The 14,674-nt window shown below is 37.3% G+C and overlaps 5 protein-coding genes and 1 long non-coding RNA gene across 6 annotated transcripts in view; 4 read left to right on the top strand and 2 right to left on the bottom strand.

The window, feature by feature from the left end:
* Positions 1 to 378: 378 nt before the first annotated feature.
* Positions 379 to 1,143, bottom strand: LOC133847732 (uncharacterized). The gene is made up of 3 exons (XR_009895185.1): positions 903 to 1,143; positions 757 to 787; positions 379 to 555 (listed from the first exon to the last, which is right to left on the bottom strand). It is a non-coding gene; the product is annotated as an uncharacterized LOC133847732 (long non-coding RNA).
* A 582-nt stretch (positions 1,144 to 1,725) lies between these two features.
* On the top strand, positions 1,726 to 2,214 carry LOC133847729 (enhancer of yellow 2 transcription factor). The gene has a single exon (XM_062282923.1). It carries the CDS (start codon positions 1,822 to 1,824, stop codon positions 2,113 to 2,115), a length of 294 nt encoding a protein of 97 aa, XP_062138907.1. The 5' UTR covers positions 1,726 to 1,821; the 3' UTR covers positions 2,116 to 2,214.
* Positions 2,215 to 2,412: 198 nt separating this feature from the next.
* Positions 2,413 to 5,889, bottom strand: LOC133847728 (transcription factor grauzone-like). Its single transcript, XM_062282922.1, has 4 exons — positions 5,687 to 5,889; positions 4,504 to 5,621; positions 3,939 to 4,323; positions 2,413 to 2,880 (listed from the first exon to the last, which is right to left on the bottom strand). Exons 1-4 carry the CDS (start codon positions 5,795 to 5,797, stop codon positions 2,551 to 2,553), a joined length of 1,944 nt encoding a protein of 647 aa, XP_062138906.1. The 5' UTR covers positions 5,798 to 5,889; the 3' UTR covers positions 2,413 to 2,550.
* A 110-nt stretch (positions 5,890 to 5,999) lies between these two features.
* Positions 6,000 to 6,389, top strand: LOC133847731 (uncharacterized). Its single transcript, XM_062282924.1, has one exon. It carries the CDS (start codon positions 6,112 to 6,114, stop codon positions 6,322 to 6,324), a length of 213 nt encoding a protein of 70 aa, XP_062138908.1. The 5' UTR covers positions 6,000 to 6,111; the 3' UTR covers positions 6,325 to 6,389.
* A 3,732-nt stretch (positions 6,390 to 10,121) lies between these two features.
* On the top strand, positions 10,122 to 11,280 carry LOC133847035 (chorion class B protein M3A5). Its single transcript, XM_062281781.1, has 2 exons — positions 10,122 to 10,221; positions 10,293 to 11,280. The coding sequence occupies exons 1-2, from the start codon at positions 10,210 to 10,212 to the stop codon at positions 10,617 to 10,619; spliced, it is 339 nt and encodes a 112-aa protein (XP_062137765.1). The 5' UTR covers positions 10,122 to 10,209; the 3' UTR covers positions 10,620 to 11,280.
* Positions 11,281 to 11,479: 199 nt separating this feature from the next.
* Positions 11,480 to 14,674, top strand: part of LOC133847027 (histone deacetylase 4) — a 29,999-nt gene continuing 26,804 nt past the window's right edge. Inside the window, 1 exon segment of the mRNA XM_062281771.1 lies at positions 11,480 to 12,472. The gene's annotated coding sequence lies outside the window, so the exon portion shown is untranslated.

Raw genomic sequence — 14,674 nt, 5'->3', positions numbered from 1 at the left:
CCAATAATTAGAAGTTTGTTTTGATTTTGCTGACATATGAAATATTTATTTATTTACCATTAAGAATAGTACAACAAATATATTATGGCAAATTATTAAACGCTGTGTGTAAATTTAAATTATTATGGCGCGTAAGACGTTACAGTTTATTGTAATAAATATATTTTTTTGGGTTGGGAAAACTACTTATTAGCTCGTAAAACGTTACAAGTTTAATTACCCTACCATACCTAATGTAACATTTTACACGCCATTTTTTCTTTTTTTTGTTTGTATTGTTCCTACTTTCGGCTTGTAAAACGTTACTACCTATTTTAGTTTATTTTGTGTTGTTCTCTCCAGATGACAAACATTCACCTAGACAGAAAACACCTAAAATCTGCATGTCAAACAATCGTTTTATTCACATTTTTTTCATTGTTTTTTTTTTTTTGTGTTTGACAGACCTAGATCATATGACAGGCAGATTTCTTTCTAGTTGGGTTCTAATTTAGAAAATTGCTTCGGAAATCGGTTAACACAACTGATTCCTAAAGCTAAGTGGCCTAAAGTTACCTGGAAAAGAGAAATGGAAAAGAATGAAAAATTATTAGCATGCGACGTGTCAAAACAGTCTTCTAAATGCCATTTCGATTTTGCATCTCTGTCGCACACACACACACACACATACACACAAGCTCATCAAACACAAGTCGCGTAATTTTTAAAATAATTCTCTTGTTAGGCATCGATATGAATCCATTTCGTAGCACTTACTTTGTAAGTGTGTGCTTTTATGGAGACAGAACTGTAATTGAAAAATATATAATAATTATTAATAGGTCACCTCCATTTTGTTTTTCACACACACACGTGCAGCGCAGTGTTGCATGTGTATGTGTGTGTATGCATTGCAAACTTACCATTTGACATCTGACTGTACCGCCAAAATAAGTTACGTTTTCATTTAAGTTCTTGAATTTAACTGACTTTTGTGGCTAACATATTACAACGAACAAAACCGCGAAATTATACAAAACAAACCCAATAAAGACGAGTGGTTGTGTGCATGTCTTTGTGTACTAAAAATTATTATGCCTGTGTGTATATGTGTATGTGTGGGAGTGAATCGAAAAACGACAAAACTTAAAATTATGTGTCCGTTCTTGCCTGACTCTTCCTGACAATTGATACCCAAACAGGGTCCCCGTCATGATCAGCCTAGTAATAAGAGTGACCGCACGTCACATTTCCAAAAATTCTAGTTCAAGCTGAAAAATACCAGATATATACCCCTACCACAATTTTGTTGCTTGGCTACACTCTTTGAAATAAAGGGAATTTTTTTGCAAACATCCACAACTATGTGTTCCCAATTAAATATAAAAAAGTCACAGTCCACATTTTGCATTTTCTTTACTTTCCAATATACAATCTGAATTTATTCGGATTTTCGTAATACTTTTTAAAACCAACAGGCGCAAAAATAACGAGCTGCCTTTAATTAGGCGCGTTTTCACTCTTTGGAAATATACCAATTTGCGAATATGATAATTATTGGAATTTCTGAATTATTTTATTGAAAATAGGTTCTGAACCCATTTTAAATTCCAATTTTATTGAATACAAAATAATGCATTATAATTATTACGTTTTTGCTTGAAACAACTACATCGATATCGATGATTCGATAGTGCTATCGATGTTTGCCCACCGCTAGCGAGAACAGCTGCGCGACAGCAAGCAGCAAGCAGTAGACAGACAGAGAAAGAGAGCAAAGATAGAAAAAGCCGACAAAACAAAAAAGAAGAAAAGAAAACGGTAGTCACAGGAGAAAATAGCATGACCGTTTCAGACACTGTCGACCAATACACGATCATGTCCGGCGATCGTTCGAAAATTAAAGATTTGCTCTGCAACCGTTTGACCGAGTGCGGATGGCGGGACGAAGTGCGATTATTGTGCCGCAACATACTGCTGGACAAGACGGGGAACAACAGCGTCACTGTGGAACAACTCATAGCCGAGGTGACGCCAAAGGCACGCACCCTTGTGCCCGATGCTGTCAAAAAGGAGCTGCTGATGAAGATACGCACGATACTTGCTGAAAACGAGGCGGAAAACAATTCAAACTAGGATGTAGTAGATAATTATGATAAAATATTAGCATTAAATATTCACGGCATGCGTTGCGTTAATAAACAATGTACAATGTAGTTATTGCTACTATATATACATATGTGAGTTAACCAGAGATTTTAAGCCAGACGGAAAACGGTAATCGAATGCCTCCGTTATGCATTGTCCGTTGCATGTTTGGTCGGCTTTTCGACTGCGACTTGACTTCGAAGTAATCACTTTTTCGATTCTTACTTTAGATCTGAATATAGCGTAGCTCGGAGAGCACACATTCTCCATTACTCTGGCAATTCGTGGTAAATCGGTTTCTGATCAAATTCAACTTACTTTATTCAATTACAATTAAATAAAGAACTTCACTTAAAAACGCTACAACTCAAAAATCTCATAATTTACACAGTCGGGAGAGTAGTCGGTGGACTAGTCCATTACTCAGAGTGGACAGACGGCGCCACCATTGCTGATGAACTGATGATAACTGCCTGAGGCATCGGATGCAGTTTGCTGTGTCACCTCCTCCTCCTCTTCCATGGGAATTGGGGAATCCAATGCCGCATCCAACGTCGTTGTCATCGTTGCAGCTGCTCCTCCTCCTCCACCACCGGTGATTGCCACCTGGCCACTGGGCTGAGAGTATTTGCGCACCCATTCGTTGGGATGCATCTTCTTCTTGTGGTTGTGCATGTTCGCATGGGACTTGAAGGTACGCGTGCAGAACTGACACGAGTACAGATCGATCCCTGTGTGCGTGGCCATGTGTTCCTGTCCAGAAAATTTGGAAAGGGAAACATTATTATTATTATTAGTAACTTTGGAGAACTCCTTTTAGTTTTAAAGCTGCCTAAAAGATGATCCCTAAATTTGATATTCTGTATCTTATCTTGTTAAACAAAATAAAACTGCTTATGAAAAATCGAAATTAAATATATTTATTTTTAATAACTTAGGAAAATTGCCTTTAGTTTTAAAGCTTCCGTAAACATACTCTCTAAATTTCATATACATTATATCTAATCTTGTTAGATAAAATAAAATTACATATATATGAAAAATAAAAATTAAATATTTTTGCTTTACTTTAAACAAGATATAAGAAGTTCGATAAATCACTTATTAAAAAACATAGTTATAATAAGAGTTAATCTTAAAGAACAAAAAATGTGCAAAAGGATTTGAAAAAAAGAAACAAAATTTAAATTTGATATTTAATTTCCTTTTTTTATCCAAGTAAAAGAATAGTTCGATAAAAATGTGATTACAATAATCATAAATCTTTAAAAGATAAAAATTGAGAATTAAATTCTTTAGAATGCAAATTTAAATTTGACAATTAAATTAAAATTTAAGATATATTCAAAAAAGTAATATGTATGCTCAAATTTTTAAATAAGTTTTCAAAATTTGTAATTTTTTTTTTAGATTTTTGTTCCTTTTTTACTTTTGTGCTTCTTTATTAGATAAAGACTATAAAGACGAATATAAAAATTCGTCAGGATAGTGCTCTAAACTAATATAAAATAAAATAATAATATCAAATATAGTGTTCTAAACCAAAATTAAATATGAAATAACAACTGTTAATTACGCTCAACTTTCGATTTGTTTAAACTACACTAATAACTATTATTTTTTAAATGTGATTAAACAGAATTCTGATTTCTACAGATAGACAAAAGGTTTGAAATAATGGTTTCTAAGGTTTTCTCTACTTTCTAATCTCAACAAGAAAAGATTTATAGTTATTCATTCGAGGATGTCTTTTTCTATCATCTCTCTCGAAAGTTGAAATACTCTTCTTAAGAATGTGACTTCTTACTTACAGCGAGAGCGCGCGGCAACTTGAACTCCTTGCCACAGAGTGTGCAACTGTGCCGCTTGGCGGAGTGATGGTAACGCATGTGGCTGCTCAGTGCCACACGAGATGCCTTCTCGGCACTGCATAGCAGACAGCGATACTTGTTGTTGCCCTCGCGATCATCGTGCCGCGCCAGATGCTTTCGGAGACTGCGCTCATCTCGCAGCCAGCGGCTGCATAAATTGCACTGCACCTCGGCAACGGGACCATCCGGATGCAGTGCCTTCTTGTGGATGAGAAAGTTGGCCTTTGAGCGAAAATTGACGCCGCAAATGTCACAGATGATCAGCGTAAAGTCCGATGTATGCATGCGTTTCACATGCGCCGTCAGCTCCAGTTTGGTGCGGAAGCTATAAATACAGAAGATGCAACATATAAATAGAGAGTTCTTGATATAAAGCATTAGAATATGCTTAAAAGCTCTAAGCAATGGTTGAAATCCATGTTGTGGGGTGTGTGTCTGTGCATCTGTTGGGCTTCAAAAGCGGTATCTTAATTTAAAAATTGTGTACAACTAGACTGTCACTCACGTCTTGCTGCAGGTGTCGCATGCCTCGGTGCGTTCGGTGCCCTTGTGTCCCTTGATGTGCATCGTTAGGAGAAACTTTTTGGCGAATCGCGCCTCACAGATGCCACACTGATGCACCAACTGCTGCTGATCGGAATGAAAGCGCAGCATATGCATGTCCTGGCTGTTGCGATTGAGGAAACTCTTGCGACACGGCTTGCAGCTGAAATACTGCGGATCCTTGTGATAATGCAAGTGATCCACATACAGCGTTCGCTTCTTGTAGCGATTATTGCAGCATTCCATGTAGCCTGTGCATTTGTGCGCTGCCCGAAAGTGTCGCTTCAGTTCGATAAAGTTTTGCAACGGTGCCGCACAGAGGCAACAGTCGAGCTTCACATTGGCCGCAATATAGTCATCCATCTCCTTGATGCTGCTGCGTTTCGCTATCAACTTCTCGCCATCCATTTTGGGACGCTTTACTTTCGGCGGCGCGCCTTTCACAGCGCCCTTTGGACGTCCACGTTTGGTCGCAACTGGCAACGCAGTAACAGTCGCTGCTTTGGGTGCAGGTACAGGCACAGGATCAGGTTCAGTCTGTGTGACAGCAGCGGCTGCATTGCGTCGCAACTCACGGGAACGTGCACGAGATTCACGCAACGAGGCAACAACAGTTGATCGCACTTCTTTGGCCGCCGCCGCCGTATGACGCGTCTTGCCTTTGCGCTGTTTGGGCGTGGCAGTAGTTGGAGCCACAGGCTCAAACTCCTCCTCATCGGCAAAGGCATCTCCTTCCATCGCATAATCCGTATAGCCAGCGTCCTCATCCTCATCATCCTCGTCGTCATCGTCGCTGTTTAACTGTTTGGCAACCTGATCGTTTACATCGATTTCGGGTTCGCAGAGTATGTGATCCTTGACATCGTTGTCAAAGCTAAGCGATAGCTTGGAGTCCCCAACACCCGGTGTCGCCTCGGTGTTCCAAACAACCACAGCGGGTTCAGGCGGCGGTTCTGGTTCCGTTTTTAATAGCAGCATCTGTTGCTGCTCCGCCACCATGATGCAGAATTGTTCGAATTCGGTGAGATAACGCCAGCATGGTGTGCACAGTCGACTTGATATGTTATCATTCACACTCAGCTGACCAATAAGAATTGTGGTATTATTTACTGCATATTGAGTTGAGACTTGTGTGGGAAGTTTACCTCGAGCTGTAGATATTTGGCTATCAACTTGGGCAGTCCGTGTTCGGCATCGCTGTATATGCTAATGGACACCGAATTATCCAAATCGCACAGGCACAAACGGCATATCATGATACGCTCTTTCTAGTTAGTGTATTTGCCAGTAAATTGAAATAAAACAAAAATTTCGGCAGCCAGCAGGCAGCAGGCGAGTAAACAACAATATGGTAAATCGATTTCCAGCTGCTGCTATCGATAGGCGTGTGCGCAACGGCACCTGTGCCATCGATGTGACATCGAAATACCAAATATTCAACACATGTGGTATATTTTCAGTGCTGCGGCCACACACGCTGCATAACACCAAATAAACACACGAAACAAAACTCGATTTTTGTCGTACTTTATTTTTTTTTGAGTGACAATTGAAAAGTATTTGGCACAGAATGCAGAAGAAGCCGCTGAATGCGAATACGCTGCTGGATAAGCTGCATCGCGGCGCCGTTTACGCCTGCATCGGCGTCACATTATATGGCACATATATGCTCGGCATGCGTTATTATCATTACTACACTGTGATCCGGCCGGAAAAGCAGCAGGCGGAGCTGAAGCTGCTGGACGAGGGAGCGCACGACAAGGCCAAGGAGCTGAAATATTGAGAGGCTGCAACCTCTACCAATTACCAATTGTTTGTTAAGTGTTAATAAATAAATGCGAACGCATAGCTTAATGTTTTGTTTATCTCCCATCTCCCATTCAGCTGTTGTGTAAGACCTTGGAGCGCACTCTAGTGACTGTGTGGATCGTAAATCGTTCACAGTTGCAGTTGTCTGTCGATAATCTTGTCAAGCTGTCTTGACTGACTCGTGACTGTGATTTTGCAAAAGAGTCAGCTGCACAAAACTGGGCAACTTCCGCTTGCCACAGAGCTGTGCAACGCAGCGCATCGCGTGCATTAACCTCTTGCATTAGCTTCGTTGCAAGTTGCAACGTTTGTTGCAGCAGCAGCTGCGTCTCCCATATCAATTGTGGTATAAACATTAACAAACGCCGAGACAATGGCAGCATTGCCCACCCACTTTTTGGTCACATTTGTTGGGCGAGTATGCCCGACTGTCAACTACCCGGTAGTCAGTATAATCTCCATATCTACAGTGTAATCGTATTTTAAATTGCTGTCAGGCGAGAAAACATTAATATGTTTGTTTTTGAAAGTTCATACACAGATTATACAAGATTCTAAGGTTTTCAATTTAATAAGTTGAAAGCATTTCAAGGATTATCAACAAAATGTGGCTTAAGGATTTTAAAGAATCACTTTCTGTTGTATGTATTAAATGTATTATCATACAAATGAATTTATACAAATTCTTAAAGGGAATTATCGAACATTATTAATTGCTATTTTAGGAAAACCTTAACCATTTTTTTTTTTAACATAAGCATAAGCAACTTTAGATACAATTATGTTAACTATTTGTCAAATCATCTGCAGAAATAATTTTGAAACCCATCTCAATACAGTAAGTGCCGAACAGCATTAAAAGTTGTTGATGGAAAGATTTTTTTTAGATTTTAGATTTTTTTAGTACCACAAAAACGCATTATAGGGAAAACCTATTATCATCATTTTTAAATTAGGATAAATTCAAGGTGTCAAATGAGGTAGGGAAGCGAAATGAAATTTAAACAAAAAAAACAAAGCTAAAAGTCGTAGAACATATTGAAACCCTTTACAAAATTGAATAGACTTCGCTATATCGATGGATCGCATATGACTCACTAAGTTATCATGCCCCTTCAATCCTCATAAAATAAAGTTGCCAATTTGCCAAAGTCTTGTCTATGCTTCATTCAACAATGTTGCCGTTGCCTCAGTCTCATTCATAGCTGACAATAGCAATTACAATTAACTACGTGAAGAGAGGCTTGGCTTAGCTTAGCTGAGCTTAGCTTAACTTGGCTATCGCAATCGCTTCGCCATCGTCTGCGGCTGCTGCAACTGTGATTGCAACTGCAACTGCGGTCAAGGTCGTTCTTCCTTTATTATGCTGACGATGATGATGATGATGATGATGACTGCAGCTTGATCCGCCCAAAGCTCCCTCTGGGCAATAGAGAGTGGGAGAGAGAGAGAGAAAAAGCACATTGTAAAATCGTGCACTTTGGATTGATTCGATAAGCGTTTTCGCTCTTTTCCTTCCACCCCGTTCTCCAATTGGATTTGCAATGATCTGACAGCGATCTGACTGGAATCGTTATAGTGCCTCGGGCATTATGAGACCCTGATAGCATACCCTGTAATTTGGGCTACTAATGCTAAGGGGAGTCCATGTGAAAATAATGAAGAAAACAAATAAAATTTATACAACACATTCGAAGCGCATTTTCATTAAATTCGTAGGGAATTTTGCTTTGAAATATGACTATAGGAATTCAATAATAATAAAATTAATAAGCTACAATCTATCAGTCAACATAATAAAATTTAAATAACATTTTCTATGCGCATTTTCAATAAATTCTTAGACTATAGGAATTCAATTCTTAATAAATAAATAAAATATAATCTATTAGTCAACATAACAGTCACAAAATTATTAAGAATACTCTGAAAACTGAGCTGCTAATTGCTTAAAGCTAATTAAGAATTAAAGATTTAAAAATTGATTCAAAATTATATTTTACATAAATTTTGTAACATTTTTTTTTTAAATTTAGAAAAAAAACCTATTTTAAATATTTTATGTTTTTTTTTCTGTATTGTAAATATTTAATTAAATATTCTAAATTTTATATTTTATGTTCGAAAAATAATTTCAATATTTTTTTATTAAGTTAAAACTGATAAATTCTTATTTTAGTTTTAGAAGTATTTTGTTTAAGTTTTTGACAATTTAGAAAAACTGCTTTTTTGTGAATGTTTCGATTAAAAATTCTAATAAAAATAGTTTCAATTTTTTCAGATTAATATTTAAAGATTTAAAATCAAATATTAATAATAATTGTTCCCAACCTTTAAAAAACTTTGTTTCTTTGCATTCTACATAAATTTTGTTACATATTTTGAAAATTTAGAAAGAAAAAACTTAATATTTGTTTATTTTTTTACTGTGAATGTTTTGATTAAAAATCCTTTAATATATTTTCTATTATTATATTAATTTTTGTATGAAATTCTTTACAAAAAAAAAAACTGACAAATTGTTACCAAAATTTTAGAAATACCTAAAAATGACTTTTGAGATTACAAAATGTATATATTTTGTGTTCCACATAAATTTTGTTACATTTTTTGAAAATTTAGAAAAAAATATCTTTAAATATTGAAATCCGACGAAATGTTGTAATAAGTTGTTTTCCAATAAAACTGACAAATTGTAGCCAAAGTTTTAAGAATTTTTAAAAAACCGACTTTTTATATGTTTAATGAATAAATCGAGTTTGAAATTGAAATCTTGGTTAAGCGAAAAGTCGTGCGAAATAGTTTTGGAAACTTTGGAAACTTACGCGATTTACTATTTATAGAGTTGAATGCAGTTTGTTCATGAATATGTTGAGGGCTTTTAGCATGTGATAACATCATTGGTAGTATCTCAGTTGCATTCAGTCGTGCCTCTGCCTCTGCTTTTGCTTTTGCTATTTTGTTATTGTAATTGATTGTTTGCCCCATTGTTGTTGTTGTTGTTGCTGTCGATTTAATTAAAAATGCCAAAAACAATTGTGGAATAAATAAGTTTTGCAAATTACAAATGCATTTCCCACGGGGTTTCTGCCATTTGACTTGCCACACAACGAGCTGCCAGTCGCGCCCCTAAACGCGTGTGTTGCTGTTGCTGTTGCTGCTACATGTTGCATGCGTCTGTTGCACACACGCATACATGTTGCCAGCCAGCTATCGCATGTCTAGTGAAAGCGTCATTTGATCTGATTGTGTGTGTGTGGAACGCATTAACTGTGTCAACATATGAATGTGGATCGTATTGCATACCTTCTCCCTCTAACCAAACAACTTGCAACAAACTTCCGTTAAGAGTGCAACAATTACTTAACAAGCATTTTGTGCAATCGCTGACAACTGTAGAGTTGTTAGAGTTGTTCTAAGCCCACAAAAACGTTAGTTGCAACGCCCACCGGGCAAAGTTGGCCCAAAGCTCACCATCCGTCTGTCTGTCCGTCCGTCCGTCTGTCTGTCTGGCTGCTGACCTTTTGGGCCGTCGCTGTCGATGAGCTGCAGCAGCAGCAGCAGCTCCGAGCTGAACGCTGAACGCTGAGCACTGAGCATAAGCAATATTTGATTTCAGCTCGAGCTGAAATTGAAGCCCCGTCATGCACGGCAACAATCGACGTTGTTGTTATTGTTATGATGGCTTTTTGCATAATTGTTAACTGTAGCAAGCACATTGGCCCAGGCCCAGACACAGACCCAAGACTCTCGCATAACTATAAAAGCCCTGACACGCTGCCAGACAATCAACAAATCAGCTTCAGCTACAATCGTGTTAACAGCATCAGCAGCAGCCTTATCCTTATCAACCAACAACATGAAGTATCTGGTAAGCAGCTGGCAAAAACCAAAACCAAAACAAAAGGGGAAAACCTATTTTCTTATCCTATATTTCCCCAGTGCGTTTTCATCATTTTTGCCATGTGCCTGGCCCATTGCCTGGCTGCCATCGCGGAGCCAGTCGCCGCATCCTCGCCGGACGCTGAAGTCGAATCGGTGGTGGGGGAGAAGAAGACGGAGAAACGTGGCATCTATGGCTTTGGATATGGTCACTATGGACACGGCTATGGCGGCGGCTATGGACACGGACATGGTCATTATGGTGGCTATGGCTTTGCCAGTCCCTATTATGGCGGCTTCGAGTATGTGCATCATGCCACACCCTACTATGGTGGCCATCATGCTAGTTTCTATCCTTATCATCATGGTCATTATGGTTACTATTAAGGAAAGCCAGCAACAATCACAACAACAGTAACAACATTCCATTTTATCAACAATTGCGTCCCACCACGCTCATCGCTGCACCATCACAATGCATAAGTAATAATAATAATTCAATTTTTTTTTTTTTTTTTTTTCTGTTTCATATCATACGCTATGAATAAACAAAATGTCCTTTGAACGCTTAACAAAAATCGTGTGTATTTGAATTGGCGCCATGCAAAAATCGAACACTGCGGTTAGTATTCGAAATCGATGACATTAAGGGCAGCAAAATTGACGACACGCTATCGATTGTCGATTCCTTGTATTGATAGTTGTTGGTCCATCATTTTTGTTGCTCGTTTTTAGAAACCATCAATTGATTCTTAAGAAAACTTTTGCCGTACCAAAATTGATGTTTTCGAAAATAATTCAAATTTTAATTGAGAAATCATAGTGAAATCGTAAACGTCAAAAAATATACCCTTTGGTATAAAATACAGCAAATTACCAGATGTGCTTTTTTGGTAATTCTTGAGCTTCAAACTGCTGTCATTTAACAACCTTTGCTTCATCTTCATTCGTGTAAAAATTCCGTTACTCGATTATCAATCTGGCATTTATTGAAATATGCTATTCTCCAAAAACAGTTTCAAACCCAGTATAAATTAAAAAAAAACAACCTAATAATAACATGCTACTTAAAATTACGCGTCTATATGCAATAATTTTGTAAAATATACATCACATGAAGTGTGGCCACTATCTATATTTCTATCTTTAGGTATATTTCAGTATATTTTAGCAATTTTACTTGTGGTAACACGCGCACACAGCTGTTAAATGAAATAGCTTTAAGCTCTTTTTTTTTAAAGAAAAATAGTCTGAAAAGTCCGACAAAGAGGTCGGTCGGAGACGGTTGTTTCTTCTTTTGCCTCGCTCAACAAATAAAATTGACACAAAAAATTCAATTGAGCTAGAAAAGGAGTCTCGTTCGAGCTAGAAACTGGTGTGAACAGCTGTTGTTGCACTAGTGTTGGGTAACTTTTTGTTGTTGTTTTTTTTGTGTGTGTTTCTATTTCATTTTTTTTATGTTATTTTACCAACGAGCTACGCGTGTAGTAAAGTGGCAGCCGTATCAACAACAACAGCAGCAGCAACAACAACAATTGTCGCAGTGGTAAAAAAGCAAGTGTGAAAAATACCAGCCAAAAGCTGACCAAATTGTGGGCGAAACAAAATAAAACAAAAAAAAAATTTAAAATTAAATAAAATTACCAGCAGATGTACATACATTTATATGTACAATTTTAGTTGTGGTAGTACTAATAATATTACTAGTACTAAAAATGCGAATCTGTTTGTGAATATTGTGAAGTGACAAAATAAAAAAAAAATTAAAAAAAAACTTTTTAAACGTACACACAGTCAGCACTCATACAAACGAATACAAAAAGTCGTGGATTCGTCGTCGTCGCTGCTTTGGTGTGTTTGTGTGCGCACACGTACACATGCATATATACAAGTGAGCTCCTCTAGTTGCCACCGAGCGAACGCGAAAGAAAGAGCGAGAGAGCAGTCGTTGTCTTTAGTTTCTGTGTTGCTTTTATTTTTGCCAGAGTATTTATTTTTGTGTGCGTGTGTGTGTGCGAGTGTGTTTTTTTTATAATAATTTTCGCATTGTGAAAAGTTTTTTTTTTGTTCAACACACACACATACAAGTTTGGAAAAGCGTGCGTTCGTGTGCGTGTGAGTCGTCGCGCGCGTTGGCAGCAGCAGAATTAAACACAACAAATAGAAAAACAACAACAGCAGCAAAAATAAAATCAACAACATTTATAGGCCCGACGAGCAGTTCGCGCCACTTTGAAGAGGTATGTATGAATGTTTCTATACACGTATGTATGTATGTTCGTATGTTTTTGTCCAATTCAAAAAATTCTTATTAGATCACAGGCATTTGTGTGCCTGTGAATATGTATGTGTGTGTGCGTGTGCGCGAACAGCCGTCGTTGCTCAGGTTCAGCACAACGACGACGACTTCTTTTTCGTCTTGTTGTTATTTTCTTTTCTTTCATTTTTGCCACTCACACTCATTTCGCCGTTATTTATGTAACAAGTGTGTGCGTGCTAAATGAAGTGCTGCCTTGTTGTTGTTGTTGTTGTTGTGTATGTATTTGGCGATTTTTCGCCTCATGCTGTATTTGTTGTTCTTGTTGTTGGTAGTCGAAGTAAAGTTTGTAATGTGGAGTTGGGAGCTGCGCAGTCGACGTTGCCATTGCCATCGACATCATTGGCCCGGCAACGCACACACACATACTCTCACGCACGCAAAAGCTTCTCCAGCATCAGCAGTCGGCAGTGGCAGAGCGTCAACGCAAAGCGCATTGAACTGGTTAGGTTCACTTTGTCATTTAGTTATCAACAACATAGTAAACGATGGCGGCGGCGCAGCAGCCGCAGCAAAAGAATCAGCTCGACTCTGTGATACCCGCTATATATTTTTGTAATATTCGTATACAACACTACGTGAATTTATACCGATGTAAGCTGTAAAATAATTTTTAACGACGCATGGAATTGGAATACCCTTTTTATGGGTTGTGCGCATAACGGGTATAGAAACGTTATTTTATTTTGTCTTTTCTTTCTTGCTGGTCAGCTACGCAACGGCAACGCATCATTTAAGCTTTGACGGACGTCAGCGTCGCAGCATTTCTTCAATTGACATGTCTGTGTGTGTGTGTGTGTGTGTGTATCTCTGTGTATGTGTGTGTAAATATGTAAGAAGGGGAAAGACAGCGGCGCCAAATTAACAGCAAAGCAAAACAACAATTGGTTTGCTTTTTATGCTAGTGACGCGCATTTTGGGGGACTGCTTCGTTTGCTCTCATAATCTGCGGATGCGTCGACGTCGCAGTTGACGCTGGCTGCGCTACTGAAACGTGAAGAAAAATAAGAAGAAGAGCATCGGCTCTTATTGTCATTTCGTTACGCACAGCTTCGCCAGCGTCGCAGTCGCAGTCGCAGTTGGCGTTGCTGCCGCTTGTTGCGCTTTTTATTTCAATTGTTTTTATTGTTGTTTACTTATTTTGTCAAGCGTTTTCATTGGAAAATTCGTCACGACAGCGCGGCGTTCATAAAAATAAATATTTGTGGAAACTAACTCAATTGAATTTGTGTAATTATTGTAATTCGTCTGCCACGCCCCCTCGTCCACCTCCATTTGTGTAATTGCGATACACAAAGTTTAACGCCAAATTTGTAATTTCTTTTGCCTCCGAAAAAAGTAAAAATATCAATGTTGAAACGCAGAAACTATAAAAACGCAAAAGCTACGAAAAATACAAAATTCCCCCCGGAAATCCTTGTACGAATATTGAAATTACATTTTCTACGTTCTTCTTCTACATTAATGCATGAAATGCCAAAGCTCTATTTGCATTTAATTGAACATTAGAGATCGATTCCATTGTTTTCGTTTCACGGCTGCAAATGCCCGGTACAGTGATCGCTTCCTAAGTAAAATCAACTTAGTTTACTTGTAATAAGTTTATCGCGAATTTTCAGTGTTTATTAATGTTTGGACATCCCAATGTTATATTTTTATTTCATTTTTTATACTTTTTACAACTTTGTTATGTAAATTAGTTCTAATTTTGTTGTTGCTAATTTTACTTTATTTATAACAGTTTTTTTTTTCTAAATACATCACATTTCAATGTTTTATTTTTATTTTATTATACTTTTTTTATAATATAAATTAAAAGTACGCTAAAATTTAAGTCATTTTATTTAGACTTGCGAATTTTTCTTCATATCTATAAACTAACAGTATATATTAAAATTACAATTCATTATAAATAGATTAAATTTGAATTTTTGTTTCAATTAAATTCATTGATAATTCAAATTTATAAATACATAATTTAAATATAGTTTCGATCATGTTTAATTTATATTTTGCTATAATTTTGGAATATTTGAAATTGGTTACAAATGAAAATTAGAAAAAATCATTATAATGTAAGTATTTAATAATCCTAATGTACATAAAAATAGTTTTACGAATTTCG

The sequence above is a fragment of the Drosophila sulfurigaster genome, chromosome X, assembly GCF_023558435.1.
Source record: "Drosophila sulfurigaster albostrigata strain 15112-1811.04 chromosome X, ASM2355843v2, whole genome shotgun sequence".
Lineage (NCBI taxonomy): Eukaryota > Metazoa > Arthropoda > Insecta > Diptera > Drosophilidae > Drosophila > Drosophila sulfurigaster.
Note: the sequence above shows the minus strand (reverse complement) of the source record. Positions and strands in the feature narration are given on the sequence as shown.